This window comes from Triticum aestivum, chromosome 7D, assembly GCF_018294505.1.
Source record: "Triticum aestivum cultivar Chinese Spring chromosome 7D, IWGSC CS RefSeq v2.1, whole genome shotgun sequence".
NCBI classification, from domain to species: Eukaryota; Viridiplantae; Streptophyta; class Magnoliopsida; order Poales; family Poaceae; genus Triticum; species Triticum aestivum.
This window is the reverse complement of record NC_057814.1, coordinates 42099548-42114893: the sequence shown is the minus strand read 5'-3', so window position 1 is coordinate 42114893 and position 15346 is coordinate 42099548. Positions and strand designations below refer to the sequence as shown.

General features: G+C 47.7%; 2 protein-coding genes and 1 pseudogene across 8 annotated transcripts; 2 read left to right on the top strand and 1 right to left on the bottom strand.

The window, feature by feature from the left end:
* Positions 1–792: 792 nt before the first annotated feature.
* LOC123169793 (F-box/LRR-repeat protein At3g59190-like) lies at positions 793–4993 on the bottom strand (annotated as a pseudogene).
* A 673-nt stretch (positions 4994–5666) lies between these two features.
* Positions 5667–7744, top strand: LOC123165846 (uncharacterized). Of its 7 annotated transcripts, none has more exons than XM_044583585.1 (5): positions 5667–6138; positions 6232–6378; positions 6624–6724; positions 6798–6868; positions 6972–7744. In XM_044583585.1, exons 2-5 carry the CDS (start codon positions 6244–6246, stop codon positions 7289–7291), a joined length of 627 nt encoding a protein of 208 aa, XP_044439520.1. In that variant the 5' UTR covers positions 5667–6138; positions 6232–6243; the 3' UTR covers positions 7292–7744. The 7 variants fall into 7 exon arrangements, 3 of the variants coding, with proteins under 3 accessions (XP_044439520.1, XP_044439521.1, XP_044439519.1); XM_044583586.1 differs by having other exon boundaries at positions 5667–6378; positions 6972–7190; positions 7459–7744; XR_006483211.1 differs by lacking the exon at positions 6798–6868 and adding an exon at positions 6482–6526 and having other exon boundaries at positions 5667–6378.
* A 4294-nt stretch (positions 7745–12038) lies between these two features.
* Positions 12039–12752, top strand: LOC123165847 (uncharacterized). The gene is made up of 2 exons (XM_044583587.1): positions 12039–12130; positions 12220–12752. The coding sequence occupies exons 1-2, from the start codon at positions 12112–12114 to the stop codon at positions 12693–12695; spliced, it is 495 nt and encodes a 164-aa protein (XP_044439522.1). The 5' UTR covers positions 12039–12111; the 3' UTR covers positions 12696–12752.
* Positions 12753–15346: the final 2594 nt, after the last annotated feature.

The window sequence follows — 15346 nt, the reverse complement described above, 5'->3', positions numbered from 1 at the left end:
ACAAATCGAAATCAGGGTAATAATGTAAGATCCAGCAAAGTAAAAGGAAAATGTGCATCTAAACAACTACTCCCCCTGTTTCTAAATATAAGCCTGTTTTAGAGATTTCAATACGGACTACATACGGATGTATAGACGTATTTTAGTGTGCAGATTCACTCATTTTGCTCTGTATGTAGTCCATATTGGGATCTCTAAAAGTCTTACATTAGGAATGGATGGAATAGAAGAAACTGGAACTGATTACTTAAGCAGTGCTTACTAAAGATTCCAGGATGAAAGGAACTGGATGGTGGACGCCCCATTATTTAGTAATCAGGTCAGAGATGACTAGTTCAGAACTGTGGCTCATTTTCAGTTTTCTGTGTAGGTTTGCAAAACATAGAACAAACAAATTGGCAACTTAACACCTCTTGTTTCAGTTTTCCAAACATCCAGATCTTACCACGGAGATAGAATAATGGATCACAGCATAACAGAACAAGTTATGCGCCCAAGCCAAAATATAATCGCTAAGAGAGCACTAACCAGTCTAAGAACTGAATAAAATAAGCATGATCCAAAAGTATAATAGGATAAAACCAAGTCACTCTATGAACTGGGTGGTCTAAGTTGATAAGTTAAGTATTGCGGATTGTACGCCATCACATATGATGCATACACAAGAAGATGGCAACACCACCACAGCCTATCCGCCGTCAACCAGATCTTCTAGCCCTTCCTGGTATGGAAACTGAATCCTGTACAGAAATGGAAGGATAATGTAGGTGTATTGCAGCTGCAGACGTAAAAAAAAAAACTCAGTTATTTGACATTTAAGATGAAGATACTGGAACATAATTCCAAAGTATGAAGGACATTCACTGCAAGTGCAACTTATCTTAACATGAATCCAGGGACAAACTTCATTACATTTGATCCGGACATTTCTAGCTGATAATAATCTATTGAGGAAATTGCAACCGGGATACAAGAACTTGGTTTGTGGGAACAGATTGGTAGAAGAACTTCAAAAGCATTCACCACCGAACAGGAACTTGATTTTTGTGTGGTACAAATCATTCCATGTGGCACTGTTCTTTTTACAAGAAAAAACTCTACTATATTTTCCAGCATCCGTAGCCCTCTCCTCTTTTCCCTTGGTCCATGGAGGTACCACACTCAGCACTGGCGCGGCGCACCATCGTCAAAGTGCTGGACGGGGAACGCAGCGCCGGCATCCGCATGGGGTCCTCCGAATTAGGTAGGGGGTGGGGGTGGGGTCAGCTGGCCTCGGTATTGCAAGCTCGTCCACGATGGATAACCCAGCCGACATTGTGGCTTGGACTCAACCTACACCGCGGAGCTCGTCGTCCACCATAGCGGGAACAACAAAGCCTTCTTCGAGGTTCCCTAGTGCTCCAGTTCGCGTACCTCACATCTGCCCAGTACTACGCCGCAGCTGCGGGAATCGAGCTACCACCCATCGGAATCGACTGTCGGCCGCTCGAATCCAGCCCAGGTGGATCCTATCGAGCTACCACCACAAGAATCGAGTTCCCCGTCCCACTACCCGCATCGGTTTCACCCGGCGGCGACTGGCCTTCACCCCCACCCTGCCGGGGCTGGGGCTTTGCCGCTCCTAGGTATGGCCCCAGAGCACCTCAATCGTTTTCTAAGAAGTGTCATGCGATTCCAGATCGGAGGACGCGTGCGAAGCGCGGTCCACCTTGGTTCCGCTGAGGATGATATAGTCATAGTGCGGCAGGCGGTCACCAAGGCTGCGGAGCCCGCGCAGGAGGCGGACGACCACCTCGATGAAGTACCACCAGCACCTCGACGATCCTGTGCCACTGCGAGGTCACTCTCAGGAAAATTCGTCAAACAGGTGGTTGGCAGCGAGACCAACATGGTGCTCCGTAGCCATAGCCAGGAGAAGGAGAAGGAGAGGACGGGGCCACCCGATGCGCCATGAGAAGTCATGGCGGGGGAAGCGGGCAGGGCACCGCTGTGCCGTGATCAGCCATGGCCATTGTCCACTTGTCCGCCGTCTCGCTGATGCGGGCAAGGTGCCCCTGGCCATTATGTTGTCGCCGCTGCAGCGCACCATGTCGAAGGGTGCCGTTGTCGTAATCGACTGTACGATGCTAGATCGATCTGTACATTATCTAATTGATTTGCCGCCTGCCGGAAACGCAAAAAACTCGCGTGCGCTAATTAGATAGCAGATACGCTGGGCCACGTCGCGGGAAGCCGGAGGAGGAGCTGTCCTACTAGAACGGCTGGGTGCCGAGTCTGCCGACACGTTCGTCCTCAGCAGCGACATGCCGAAAAGATGAAGGTTGCCGCATCAACGCATGCTGGATGTATACGCAACATCCTCAACACGGCGTCCGCTACACCTATACCTGGTGCTCCTCAAACCCCACGGTAAGATGATCCAGCTCGGCATCTCCTCAAGCCCCACGACCGGCTACGGAAGTTATTTTGCGATATATCTGTAGTGCAGGGATTTTCCTTAAAATCCAGCAGCGTGTCATGCCACGCGTCGTCTCAGGATCGCTTTGTACCTTGGATGAACACAAAAGCCAAGTTGTTGTACTCATGATGCACGTTTTCGTAGTTTTTGTACCAATCTGCTCCCACCTGCCAACTTCTTGTATCTAGGGTAAAATTATCTCTAATCTAAAACAGGAACAACTAGCTAAACTGCTCCCAAATTAGAATGCGGAAAACCGACAATGTGAAATAAGGAAGGGTGACATACAATACTAGATATGTTATGAACAGACGTTTATATTTCAACAAAATGTTATGTAAACTGTAAATACTTCCAAGGAATCATAAGAAAATTGGGAGCTGAATAATTTAGCCCATAAGGGCAAGGAGCTGCTTATGTCTAACAAGCCAATAATAATTGCAATGCATTAGCACCGACTGTTCAAAAACAAAATGAGTCAAAATATAGTTTATTGGCTTACAACACAAATTTGAGTGACTGTTCAGAGCTTAGCAATATGTTAAGATAATGTATCACTACCCTGAATGAATCAGTTCAGACATTTGTGCCAGTACCCACAAGGCCAGAACTAATCAACAAGTCCACATGTTGTTTTACACTTATTATTTCTGCAACACAGTTTAACTTAAACACCCTTTGGCAACAAAATGGATTACATTGATTTATTTTTTGCGACTGATCAGACATGGTCCAGAATTTTCAAGCCATGGACAATTCGGTATTCCTACAAACAGTTCCTACATAATTCGGGATTTCCTTCTTTACTGCTTGATCTATTAGTTTCTTTCTCATATATGAAAACTTATTCAGAATACAGAAAACATGCAATGGGTCACTAGTGAGAAACTCCAAAACCTTGAGAATCCTGTCGTCCACCACACCCCACTTGACTTCAACTATTTTAAGGTGCTCTGATATTGCAGATGATCCCTCAATTGAGCTTTAGCTTCCATTCATTACCACTTTATGAGTTGGTTCCTATGGTAAGTACAAACATTTAACCAACATGAATGATTAATTTTAAGACTGCAGGAATTGCCCATTAAAAAGATTTATACCCTGGAAAAGATTTCAAGAGTGAGCTTCTCCAGAACTGGTGAGTGTTTCAGAATGCAAGCTAGTGGATCCAGGTCAGGAGCCTCGCACCAGTACACGTCGAGTAATAATGTTTTTAAGTTGCTAAATGCAGAGCAATGCTTCAAATCTCTTGAGAGGATGAACTATAGCATAAATACAAAAGTAAATGATCAAGTAATCCTTACTGAGAATGCAGGATGATAATCTAAGATTCCTCAATGGGATAATGCATACATAAACAATGCAGATAGTACAACACAAACGAGGGATCACATAAAGGAGTAAAGAAGATGAGTGTCATACCTTTGGAAATGTAGACCTCAATGCAAGATGTTTAGCACTTGAAATACCATCCAGAAGCACACTATTCCGAACAGAAACACAATTCTTGCCTGCCTTGTTATTAGCTCCACAGAAAACACCAGAGTCATAATTCAAACAGACATCATAGTCAAAGCCATAAAGATACACAGATGCAGTCTCTAGCAATGCCATATTTCCAAGTAAAGGGGTTGGATGGTTAAATGCATATAGTTTAAGAGAGACAAATCCTGGGGTAGAAATACGAAACCTGCAATCTGGGTCAGCGGTACTGCAATCTCTGATGGTCAAATGCTTCACGGAATAGGACGATATCATATCGGCACAGATGCGGCAATTTTGCATCAGGAGAGCTTCCAATGCTGGACAAGTAGCAAAATCAAGCAAGGTCTTTTGTAGGGCTACACTGGCAAGGTGCAATTTCTTGAGATGCCGAGGCACAAGAGGCAGGCCGTCTAGGTAGAGATGCCCATCAAAGATATAAAAGGTGAGTGCACGAACTTTGCACATCACATAGGGATCCATAGATTCACATAGGGATGGTCTTCTTGTGAGAACTCATCGAATGTGATTTCAACAGTGTCTAGGTCAGTGCGCTCATGCAGGAGCAGCAGATGGTCGACGAACTTGTGCAGATCCTTGACATGCAAAGGATCTTCAGGGTGAGAATCACCCATGTGGAAGCCGGTGGTGGACCTCCAGAGGTGGCACCAGCACGAGGCGAGCACGCACGCCTGTACAGCCTCCTGTGCTGGGAGGAAGGAGAGCAAGTGGTGGAGCACCTGGTCGGGCAGATCGCTGATCCGGTCGGCGCCGCCGCTCACCGGCAGTGCGCTCCCGCCCTTTTCCCAGGGAGGCATTCTGTCGAACAGGTGCCAGGCAATGTCGCTGCTGCGAGGCAAAGAGAGGGTCAGACGACGCGAGAGGGCGGAAAGAGAGGGGATGGGCCCGATGGATACCTCGCGGAGGCCGTCGACTCGGCGCCGGCAAGCCCGCTCGTGGCGTGTAGCCGCCGCCGGAGGTAGCAGGGAAATGTGGAGGACCGGAGGAGTATTCAGCACAGTGCAGTGGAGTAGCTCTCTCGCTGTGATGGTGCTGCTTTTGGGCTGGGCTCAACAACAAAACGCCTAATAAGTATTGGGCTGGAGAAGATCCGGGCCGAATGTGAGATAGTGTCGCAGCTTTGAATTAAGATTTTTTCCGCTAGGTCCCTTGCTTTCTATTAGAATAGTGCAAAAGAAAAATAGACTGGTATCCACACAAAAAGCGGCAAGAAAAAAAGAAAATAAAAGTAGACTAGTGCAAGACCGTTGGATTAGAAGCATGCAGGTTGTCAGATCTTATTAAGCCTAGTAGAGTTGATGGGAGGTCACTTACCTTCTTGATTGCCAGTTCCCGGTAAATGCTCTCTTATAGTTAGCCTGCTTGTAATGGGAGTATCATAAGTAGCATTATACATACCAACTAGACAACTTTAATGAAATGGCATAAAATTAAATAAATAAATAAAGGACTGAGTATCATATCATGATACTATATCATAATAAATAATGTACTAGTATGTGTCTTACATGGTAATAAATAAAATCATTTAAAATACTAAGGATGCCTGTCAGAAAGTATCATAACTTAGTATCATGCATATGATACTACCTCTGCATATTCCCTCTATTTTTATATACAAGGCCACAAGCTCATGATATGATACTCAGTCCTTTATTTATACTGTGCATGACAGCCAATCCCGAGAGAGCTCTGTGCTGCCCAATTGGATGTGCGAGAGAGGGAGAGAAAACGCGTCGGGTGGGGACGAGACAAAAGCAGTTTAATCCCACGCAGCTTCCTCTCTCTCGCATCTCCTTATCTCCACCTGACCGGCTGCTAGGGTTCCGCCGCCGCCGCGAAAGTCACCTCCACCATACCTGCTCCTCCAGCCTCTCCCCACGGCTATCAGGAGGAAGCCGAGCAGAGCAGGGTGTCTCCAGCAGGATAGGCGCTGGTTCCGCCAGATCGGTTGGCCGCGCGCTGTGGGGATGGCCCGATGGGGAAGATGGAGAGACGACGAGTTTAGGAGGCGCAGCGCAGGGCCTTGACCCTGGGCATGCGCCCTCTCTTCTCTGTAGCACAGGGTGAGCCGGAGAGCCCAACCCTCTGCTCGAGGCCTCGGCCAAGTGGACGCGGGCTGGCTCCCAACCCCTCTGCTAGGTGCCCAAGTTCCTCTTCCACCGTCGCTCTGATAGGTCGATTTCCGCAGCGCCGCAACATAGTACAGAGGTTCTGCACCCGGTATCCCCTTGTTTTTCATGCTCAAATTAAATTGTATAAATGCTCAGGGGAGGACATTTATGTTTGAGAGAGAGGGATGGAAAAGTGGGGATGGAGTAAGAGAAGAGGCCTCGGCTTATCCTGCAGTTCGAGCCCCGTCTTCTATGCTTCTGCTCACAGTCCCAACATCCTCATGGCAGGTCCAAATCGCTGAGGTATGTTTTCTGTCTCCGCTGAACCTGAATGAACCCTGTCTTCTAGCACATCTCACCGCCACCCGGATTGATTTAATATTTGCCACACTGTATTGCCTCATAGAAACTGCTATCCTCTCGCTTGAATTGATGGTCTGATGGATATCATGTATGTGTCTGTTTGTTACATTTTTCAGATGTTTATTCTCTTAGCTCAGAGTATTTTCAGTGCTCCAGTTACTAAGATATTCTCATGCTCTTTTCAGGTTTATGACCTTGATTTTGCCATAGAGGTAGTAGAAGCAGATATAGTGCAAGAAGCCGATGCACTCATAATGTACACCCATCACCTGAGGAAAGAGAGAAGGTTTGTCTTCTGCACAAACTAACAAACTGTTTTTGCACGCTTGTATTCTGAATTTTGAAGGGTGCATTTACAGAAGACAGAATTATTTTATCACCATGTCTTATCATTTATGGACATTTTGCTGTTGGGATCTTGATCATAAAGGCATGTATAATCATTCAATAATTCCTTTGCACCATGACGTGGATCTTAGTGGATTTCCAACATCCTAATTTTAACCTTTTACTTGATATCCACGTGACTGTAGGTTTGTTGAACACTAGATGGGAATGTACTCGACAGGGGAAGTCCTTAATGCTACCGTTGGAGTCCATCATCCAACACTCTGTTTGCATGAGCTGCACATTTTTTTTTTGGCCCAGTCTCAGATGCGCTGGAGAGTGGAGACAGGGAACTTGGACCATGCCCGCGTGCACCCCAAAGTTCCTGGACACTAGCGAAACCTTCCACAAGTGGGCGTTTGGAGGTTCGGCTCTGTTGCCCATCCATTCTCTGATTTGGTTTGGTGTGTTAGAGATGGAATTGTTTGACAGTCTTCAGTTTGTCAGAACAAAGGGTACCGGGTAATTAGAAGATGCATTAGCAAACTTTCTGATCTGGATCCTGAGACTAGATAAACTGTGGAGAAGATGATGATGATAAGCTTTGTTCACAACCTTGTTGTTGGACTACACGTCTTACAATTTCTTCAGCCCTTAAACGATAGCTAGCTCACTTTTTTTTTCTTGTTGTAGCTTGACCAACGTCAGAACTAGATGGGTCTGCCAACAAGTGATGAAATGCAAAAGCAAGACATGCTCGAGAAATTCATGTTTTGGGTATGTGGCAACATGCTCACCGTCCTACTTTGTATGCATTGGCTAACTTCCCAACCTGGTGTGTCTGACCGAGCTTTTCATTGCAACACCCAGAAATGGTGCCTTAGCTTTAACTGTCAAGCTAAATCTATGTATTTGTCCCTTCAGATATATGGCACACATTTTATTTCAAAAGAAGAATTGATTGATTGAGACGCTGCAACCTATTTCAGTTTGCATATGCTTTCAGCGTCGAAAATAATTTAGCCACATTTATGCTTTTTGCTTAAGTGATCTGTCGTGAAATTGTCACGGCAGATGTCCTCGTGCAAGGACTTAGTCATGGAGCCATTGCAGCTAGGAAGTTTAAAGGGGTTAAACGGGACAAAGGACACGAGGATTATACTGCTTCGGCCCCTTACGTTGAAGGTAAAAGCCTACTTCAGTTGAGGTGGAATCACTTAGGGTTTCGATGACCAGGAGCTAAACCGCTCTGCCTGGCTATCGATCTGGTCTTACTTGCCCTGAACCGCCACCGGGTCGCCCCTTTATATAGAAAGGTTAACGCCCAGCAGCTCTCAGAGTACCGGCCGGCTCATAAACCGTGTCCGGCTCGGACTCTTAACTATTCTTGTCTTACACTACAAGTCACGCCACAATGGCGGTTTACCACTACGGGCCTTAAGCCGCCTTTGAGCCTTAGACCTATTACTAAACCGTCATCCTTAACCTGTCCTTGGGCTTCTGAATGAAGGGCTGTCGCAACGTAACCCGGCCCATCTCGGGCGGGTTACACCAGTAGATATATCCTCAACATTAGGCTCCAGATTGATTTGAACCGGTTCATGTCAATCTTCAATACCTTAAGAGAAAATCTTCCGGCTTCTGTTTGCGCAAAGGTTATAACCCGCCATGACGTCATCTTCTGGATTCTTGGTAACCCGCCATGACGTCATCCGCCATTAATGCACGTTTCGTCCAACGTATCTCAAAAGATCCTTATCTTTAATAACTATCCCAAAAATTGAGGCGCCTCTGCAGCTGGATAATCATGTCTTCAGCTTCCTCGTTTCTCGCGCCCACTCATCAGCCGTCCCTTATAAATAGGCCCGGCCCTTAGGTCTTCGTCACTCTTCCCTTTCCATCGTCTTCCTCCTCTCGACACCCCAGAGCCCGAGCTCCGCCGCCGCCGCGCATCCCGTCTGCACCAACCAAGGCCGCTGCATCGACCTGTCTTGACCAGAGAAACGCGGCGCCTCCGCTGCTCATCAACACCAGTAAGTCCTCGCCGTCCCATATACTAGATCCACATTAGGGTTCACGAGTTCTTCTGTGTTCTTCGTGGTTCCTCGCGATTCCTTCGCAGTTCTTCCATAACGGCCCCCTTGATCCAAGAACAGTGCATAGCTTCGGCGGTAGTCGTTTCACGCCCATTTTAAATACTAGCAGATCCCTTTTGCTTGCAAAGAGACCTCATTGAGAACTTATGAACTTCTCCGTGTCAGTTTTTAGGTCTAGAAATTTTTCTTTTCTGGACGATCGTTTGATCCAAAATAATCCCTGTAATCTGTGAAACTTGTTTGTGCAACACTTAGGCAAAAACTGCATCTGTTAACCATGCGGGTCATATCGCCGGCTTAAAAGAAGCCATGCTTTGTGAAATTTCTGAATCATTCATAATAGAGTTAAATAACTTAATTGCCCATGATATCCACGGCGGCTTAAATAACCTGACACAATTAATCATATATCATTAGGCCCTTTCGTAAGCCGCCATTTTGAATACTGAACTGAAATTTTTCTCCGGCTTAAATTGGAACCGGAAACTTTATTTTGTCATAGGCTTCCATCTTTCACAATGCCACCTAAGGCTCCCAAAGCACCCATCACATGCAACTGGGTTGGATCCAACGTCACCGACAGCATGTTATCTGACTTCGTGAAAACGGGTTATTTGCCAAAGAAAGAGGTCATGTCCTATCGTGCTCCTGACCCGTCAGAAGAGAGGCCTCAACCCAAGGATAGGGAAGTTGTCATATTTATTGATCACATGAACCGGGGCTTTGCTCCTCCCGGCTCAAAATTCTTCAGAGATGTCCTACACTTCTTTGACCTGCGACCTCAAGACATCGGACCCAATTCCGTGTCAAACATCTGCAACTTCCAAGTGTTTTGTAAGGTGTACCTCGGAGAAGAACCCAGTTTGCTGCTCTTTAGAGAGTTATTTTACCTGAACCGCCAGAATGAATGTGCCAACGGGCCTAGCTTGGAACTTGGTGGAATTTCAATCCAACGACGGAGAGATTGTCTCTTTCCTTATGCTGAGCCGCCAAGCCACCCGAAAGATTGGAACCAGACATGGTTCTACTGCCAGGACACGTCTCCGGCTGACGAGAACCCTCTACCCGGCTTTCGCGCCCTGCGTCTGGAGTCAAATCACCCCTTGCCAGACAAATTATCTCAAGCTGAACGTCAACCACTTACACCCACCATCAACAAAATCAAAGCTCTTCTGGGGAATGGCTTAAATGGTATTGATCTGGTCCGGGTCTGGGTTGCCTGGCGAGTGATTCCATTAAGCCGCCGCCCCGGCTTGATGTGTGATTACACAGGCCAGAAAGATGATCCTCTACGACACAGTCCAGACGACTTACCTGAGGACGTCATTGATGATACAACCAAGTCGCTTCTGAACGAGAGCCTGGCAGATTGCGGGAGAGTGGGCTTAAGCCCTTTCTGCAAGACTAACCCGGCTCCAGCGGTAAACCATTGACCTGAATGCTTCTCCTTCCATTTTAACGATTTTGTCTTAACTTACTAACCTTTGTTGTATTTTACAGGCTAATGATAAATTCTGGAAGGTCAAGTATGACCACGAAGCTGCCAAGAAAGCCAGAAAAGTTAAAAAAGCCGCCAGGAAAGCCGCTCCCCGTAAGAAGGGGAGTAAACCTAGCGCCTCGGACCTGCTTCGTCTGGAAGACACCTCCGAGTCAGAGGTAGCTCTTGACTCTTTAGGCTCCTTTTTTAACCATCTTATTGACATGGATTATCAGCAGGAGGACACTGGAACAAGTCATGAAGTGAATGAAGAGGTAACTATAATTTCATCCGACTCCGAGCCTTTGCCGAGACGGAAAGTTCGAAGAGTAACCCGGAAAGTAAGATTTTCACATCCTTTAGCTTATCAAGATTCTCAATTTCTTTTGAAGCAACAGAATTATGAGAGCCGGAGGCAGACCCGGACCAGCAAAGACGCAGACCTCTCCTCCGGCTTGCCCGAAGCATCAAGGAAGCGCCGGACTGAGGTTATCTCCGACTTATATCCTTTTCATCCTTTGGCGGGCGTCAGTCGTCAACCACTTAATTCTTCTGATTCAAACTACCAGGGAACTTCACCTTTCTCCGGCGACTCAATTCAGTCTAGCTTGCAGCCTTCAAGACCGCACCCGGGTAATGATGATCAGCTTATTTTGTGCTTATCTTACTCATGTTTTTGCACTAACTCTTTGACTTTCATTGTACAAGTAAAGCCCAGCAAGAGGGCGAAGAAAAATAAGCCGGCCGAAGAGCCGATCCTGACTGATCCTGAGGCTTCTGCTCATGAGCCGCCGTCTGCACCAGCTCCTGAAACCACCACTGCTCCATCTGATGAACAAGTTATGGAAGGTTCTGATAACCCGGAGATCCCCAACCCGGCTCATCCAAATGATCCGGACGTTGTAATCACCCGGACCGAGTTTGTCGAACCGGGAAGACCCACCGTGTTGGCTAGATGCTCTGCCAAGGAAGAACTTTTGGAACGCCGCAGGGCCAGGCTGGACATCACTGACTATGCTAATCTGAGCATTGGAGAAATTGTCTCTGGCTATGTTAATCAAGTGCACAACAACCGGGACCTGGAAATTGATATGGTGAAGCAAATACAGCAAAAATCTGAGGTATGACTCCCTTGCTTACTTCATAGTTATCCTTACCATGCCAGCCCCAAGTCTATTACTTATGATAAAATATGTTGTAGACTTAATACCGGCTTAATAATCACTGCAAGAAAACCGGCTTACCTGGTAACACTCAAGGGCCGGCTTAAACAACATAATTGACCCGGTCCTTTCCTTACTTTAATCAAGTAGTTGAGCAACTTTACACATTAGCCCCCAAGTGCCAAGTACCTTTGCCTGCAAAGTGCTTGGGACTTATTTTCATGAACCGACACTGTAAATAGAGCTTTTCAGCATACATTAGCCCCCAAGTGTCAAGTGTCTTTGCTTGCAAAGTGCTTGGGACTTAATGTTGCATTATAATCACCCTAACTGTAACCCGGAATTTGTACAGGCCGCCTGTAAAAAATTTGAATCGGAAATCTTTGATCTAAAGAACCGCCTGAAGACTCAGGAAAGTGAGACCCAAAAGGCCAATTCCAAATTTGAATTCAGTGTATCTGCACAATAGAAACTGAAGAAAAAGTTTGAAGCAGAAAGAAAAGCCTGGGCGGATGAGAAAACTGCTTTGCTCAGCCGGGCCGAACAAGCGGAGGCCACTCTTACTGGAACAGCCGCCGAGCTATCCGGCTTAAAACACCATGTGTCTCAGATGGTCTCTGCAATCTTTGGTAAGCTACTCTATAAGTGTTTTAGCTAGTTTATATCTTTTTCAAAGAGCATCTCAATTGTCACTAGCTTACCTGTCTTTGCCATGCAGGCCCCAGGAGCTCCAATCTTAATCAAAATGTGTTGATCAAATTGAAGGCGGTTTATACCTTGGTAGAGCAACTTTACACCGGGTCACAGCATGCCTTAGCCGTTGTGGCTCTGTCAAATGAAGTTCCCACTCACCTGGCAGATGTACTCAGGCGGCTTGCCGTACTTCCTCAACGCTTCCAAGAGTTGAGACGGGCTTCTGCAAGAGCCGGAGCTATAGCCGCTCTGAGCCGGGCCAAGGCGTTTCTACCGGAGCTAGACCCGGCCGACATCGCCCTTGGATACCCCAGCTTGAAGGAAGACGGCACCCCCTTTGACCATAATAAACTGGCCCTCAATTATATCTTCGAGATAACCATAACAGCATACCTGCGAGCCTTCAAATATACTTCCGGTTTATATAACCCGAATAATGAGGTTGAGAACTCCGGCTCACCAGCACTTATAATGCTTATTATGTGCCATCAACATTATTAATCAAGGTTAAGCCGGTGGAATTAAAACCACCCTTGAATACTTTTGATGTGATCAAAAGAACTTGTTTGCAACAAAAAGATGTCAAAAATTTGGAGGCTTCTGATTCGAATACGACCAGAGAACCGTCCCAAAGGGGTTAAGCTAAGATTCGAATACGATCATATAGCCCCCAGTGGCTTTGGCGTTGCCGATCAAGAGGGTACCGACAGCTATGTTCTCTTTGGTTCGAATACGACCTATGTTTGAAAAGGAAGCCCCCAAATGACCTTGAGAGTTGTTTAACGACGCTGATTCGAATACAATCCACGTCGGTTCCCAAAGGGGGTTAAGCTATGATTCAAATATGATCAAGAAAAACTCCCCAATGAGCTCAGCAATATGCCAATCAAGTGGGTATCGACAGCTATGTTCTCTTTTGTTCGAATACGACCTATGTTTGAACAGGAAGCCCCCAAAAGATCATATTTTTAACGGCTAGATTCGAATACGATCCTAAGCCGGATCAACCTCCAAATGACCATGTAATATTACAATGAAAATAACAATGATACATTTACCTTTGGAGGAAAAAAGGACAGAGGTCCTGCTTTATTATTTATCACAATATATACATGGCTATAGAAATATGTACATTATGAGAGCCGATGGCTCAAGTGTAATAAGGCCGAAGCTGAGCTATATTCCACTCGCCCTCTTGCTGCTTGCAGTTAGTCAAATCCACAATGGACATAGATTGCCTACATGTATCTTTGAAGTTTTGGATGAACCGGGCTTTTAGCTCTGCCCATGACCCGATAGAATTAGGCGGCAGCCCTTTCAACCAAGTGCGGGCAGTCCCATCCAACATCATGGTGAAGTATTTGGCCATTGCCGCTTCGCTGACCTCTAGCAACTCCATAGCCATCTCGTAGCTCTCGATCCATGCTCCGGGTTGTAAATCAGCCGTATAATTAGGTACCTTCCTAGGTCCTTTGAAATCCTTGGGCAGACGTTCATTACGAAGAGCCGGCACCAGACAAGGGACACCTCCGGTCCTCGTAGGTATACCCGCCTCGATAGAAGCCGTCGGATAAACCGGGAGGGGCTGGTAAGCCGTCAACTGAGGCGCCTGCTCCGCCTCTTGCCGTGCTCTGTCTTGGTCTACCGCGTTAAAGGCTCCATTATGTGCCGGGCCGTGGCCAGCTGGCAAGTAACGGCGCCGGACGTTGCTTGAGCCGGTCGCTGAAACCATGTGTCTGCTATAACTTGGGCTCCGGCCTGGACGAGGGGTTGAATGAATCCTGTCCCGGCTATATGAATATGCCTCCTGTTGCGCCAGAGCCGTCTGAAGAAGTTCTCTGACCCGGCGGGTTTCGACCGCCGTTGGAGAGTCGCCCTCGGTTGGGAGAGCCGCCAGTCGCGCCGCCGCGGCGACCATGTTTTCCAACGGGTTGGCATAATGACCCGGTGGTATTGGCACGTACTGAGGCGGGGTAGTGTTCACACGGGGAGGCCCCATCACTTGCGGCTGAATCGGAGTTCCAGCCCCGGGTGCCGTGATCTCTGGCAGGTTACTGGGCCCTGCACCAGGCGTGTTGAAGAGGTTTCGAGGATCGTAAACCGGAGGGAGTCGAGATTGAGCCTTCTGATGCCTCCTTCTCATGATCTCATTGGATGCGTTCTGATCCATCGTGAGCCGGAAAGACTGCGCCTGAATCAGCTGAGTCTGGGCGTCGAGAGCCGCCCGCTCTGCAGCCATCCTGATCCCTTCCGCTGTCAGATCTTCCTTGGCTCTTGCTATATCCTGCTTTAACTGTGCCACCTCCGCATCATGTTGAGCTTGATCCGCTGGGACGACCGTAGCGGTTAACAGGGCCGTCATCTTATCTGTGAGATCCATTAGCACCTGAGCCGGCGAGTGCGCAGGGCCCCCTGCCCCAGCAGCGGGGTTTTGAACAGGTTGTGCGCCGGCCATGAAGATTCCAACCCGGCTGGGCGGCTCAAAGGGGTCCGGAATACTGTCGCCATCGGAACCACCCTCGAGCCTGCCATCCTGAAGTTGATATAACGAGTTGGTCTCATCTGTGGACGACTCGCCGTCAGAGCGAGCGGCCGTCTCATCGCCAGATCCGGATCCTTCAGAGAGTCCTCCATGGACGCATCCCATGAAAGCACGCCTCAAGGCAGGCAGAGTCTGGGCGGGTCTCGCACGCTGAGCCGTCTCGATGAGGTCGGCGACGAGGTCCGGCTCAGGGCCCGGCTCACCAATCTTGCCAATGAAAACGTGGATTCCGCCGAAGGGGACCCGGTACCCGTACTCGATTGAGCCGGCGTCGGGGCCCCAGCTTGCATCGTCGATGTAGAGCTTGCCGCGACGACTCTTGGTCATCTGGCCCACAGCGTATCCCTTGAGCCCTTCGAAGCTGCCCTTCAAGAACTCAAATCCACTGTGCGCTGGCCCCACGGTGGGCGCCAACTGTCGTGGAATTGTCACGGCAGATGTCCTCGTGCAAGGACTTAGTCGTGGAGCCATCGCAGCTAGGAAGCTTAAAGGGGTTAAACGGGACAAAGGAGACGAGGATTATACTGGTTCGGCCCCTTACGTTGAAGGTAAAAGCCTACTCCAGTTATGGTGGAATTACTTAGGGTTTAGATGACCAGGAGCTAAACCG

Excerpts from the sequence above, each read along its gene's own strand:
- LOC123165846 (XM_044583584.1), top strand. The coding sequence starts at position 6,202 with ATGCTCAAATTAAATTGTATAAATGCTCAGGGGAGGACATTTATGTTT. Across the intron at positions 6,379-6,623 it reads GGCAGGTCCAAATCGCTGAG|GTTTATGACCTTGATTTTGC; the intron begins GTATGTTTTCTG and ends TGCTCTTTTCAG. Across the intron at positions 6,869-6,971 it reads TTGGGATCTTGATCATAAAG|GTTTGTTGAACACTAGATGG; the intron begins GCATGTATAATC and ends ACGTGACTGTAG.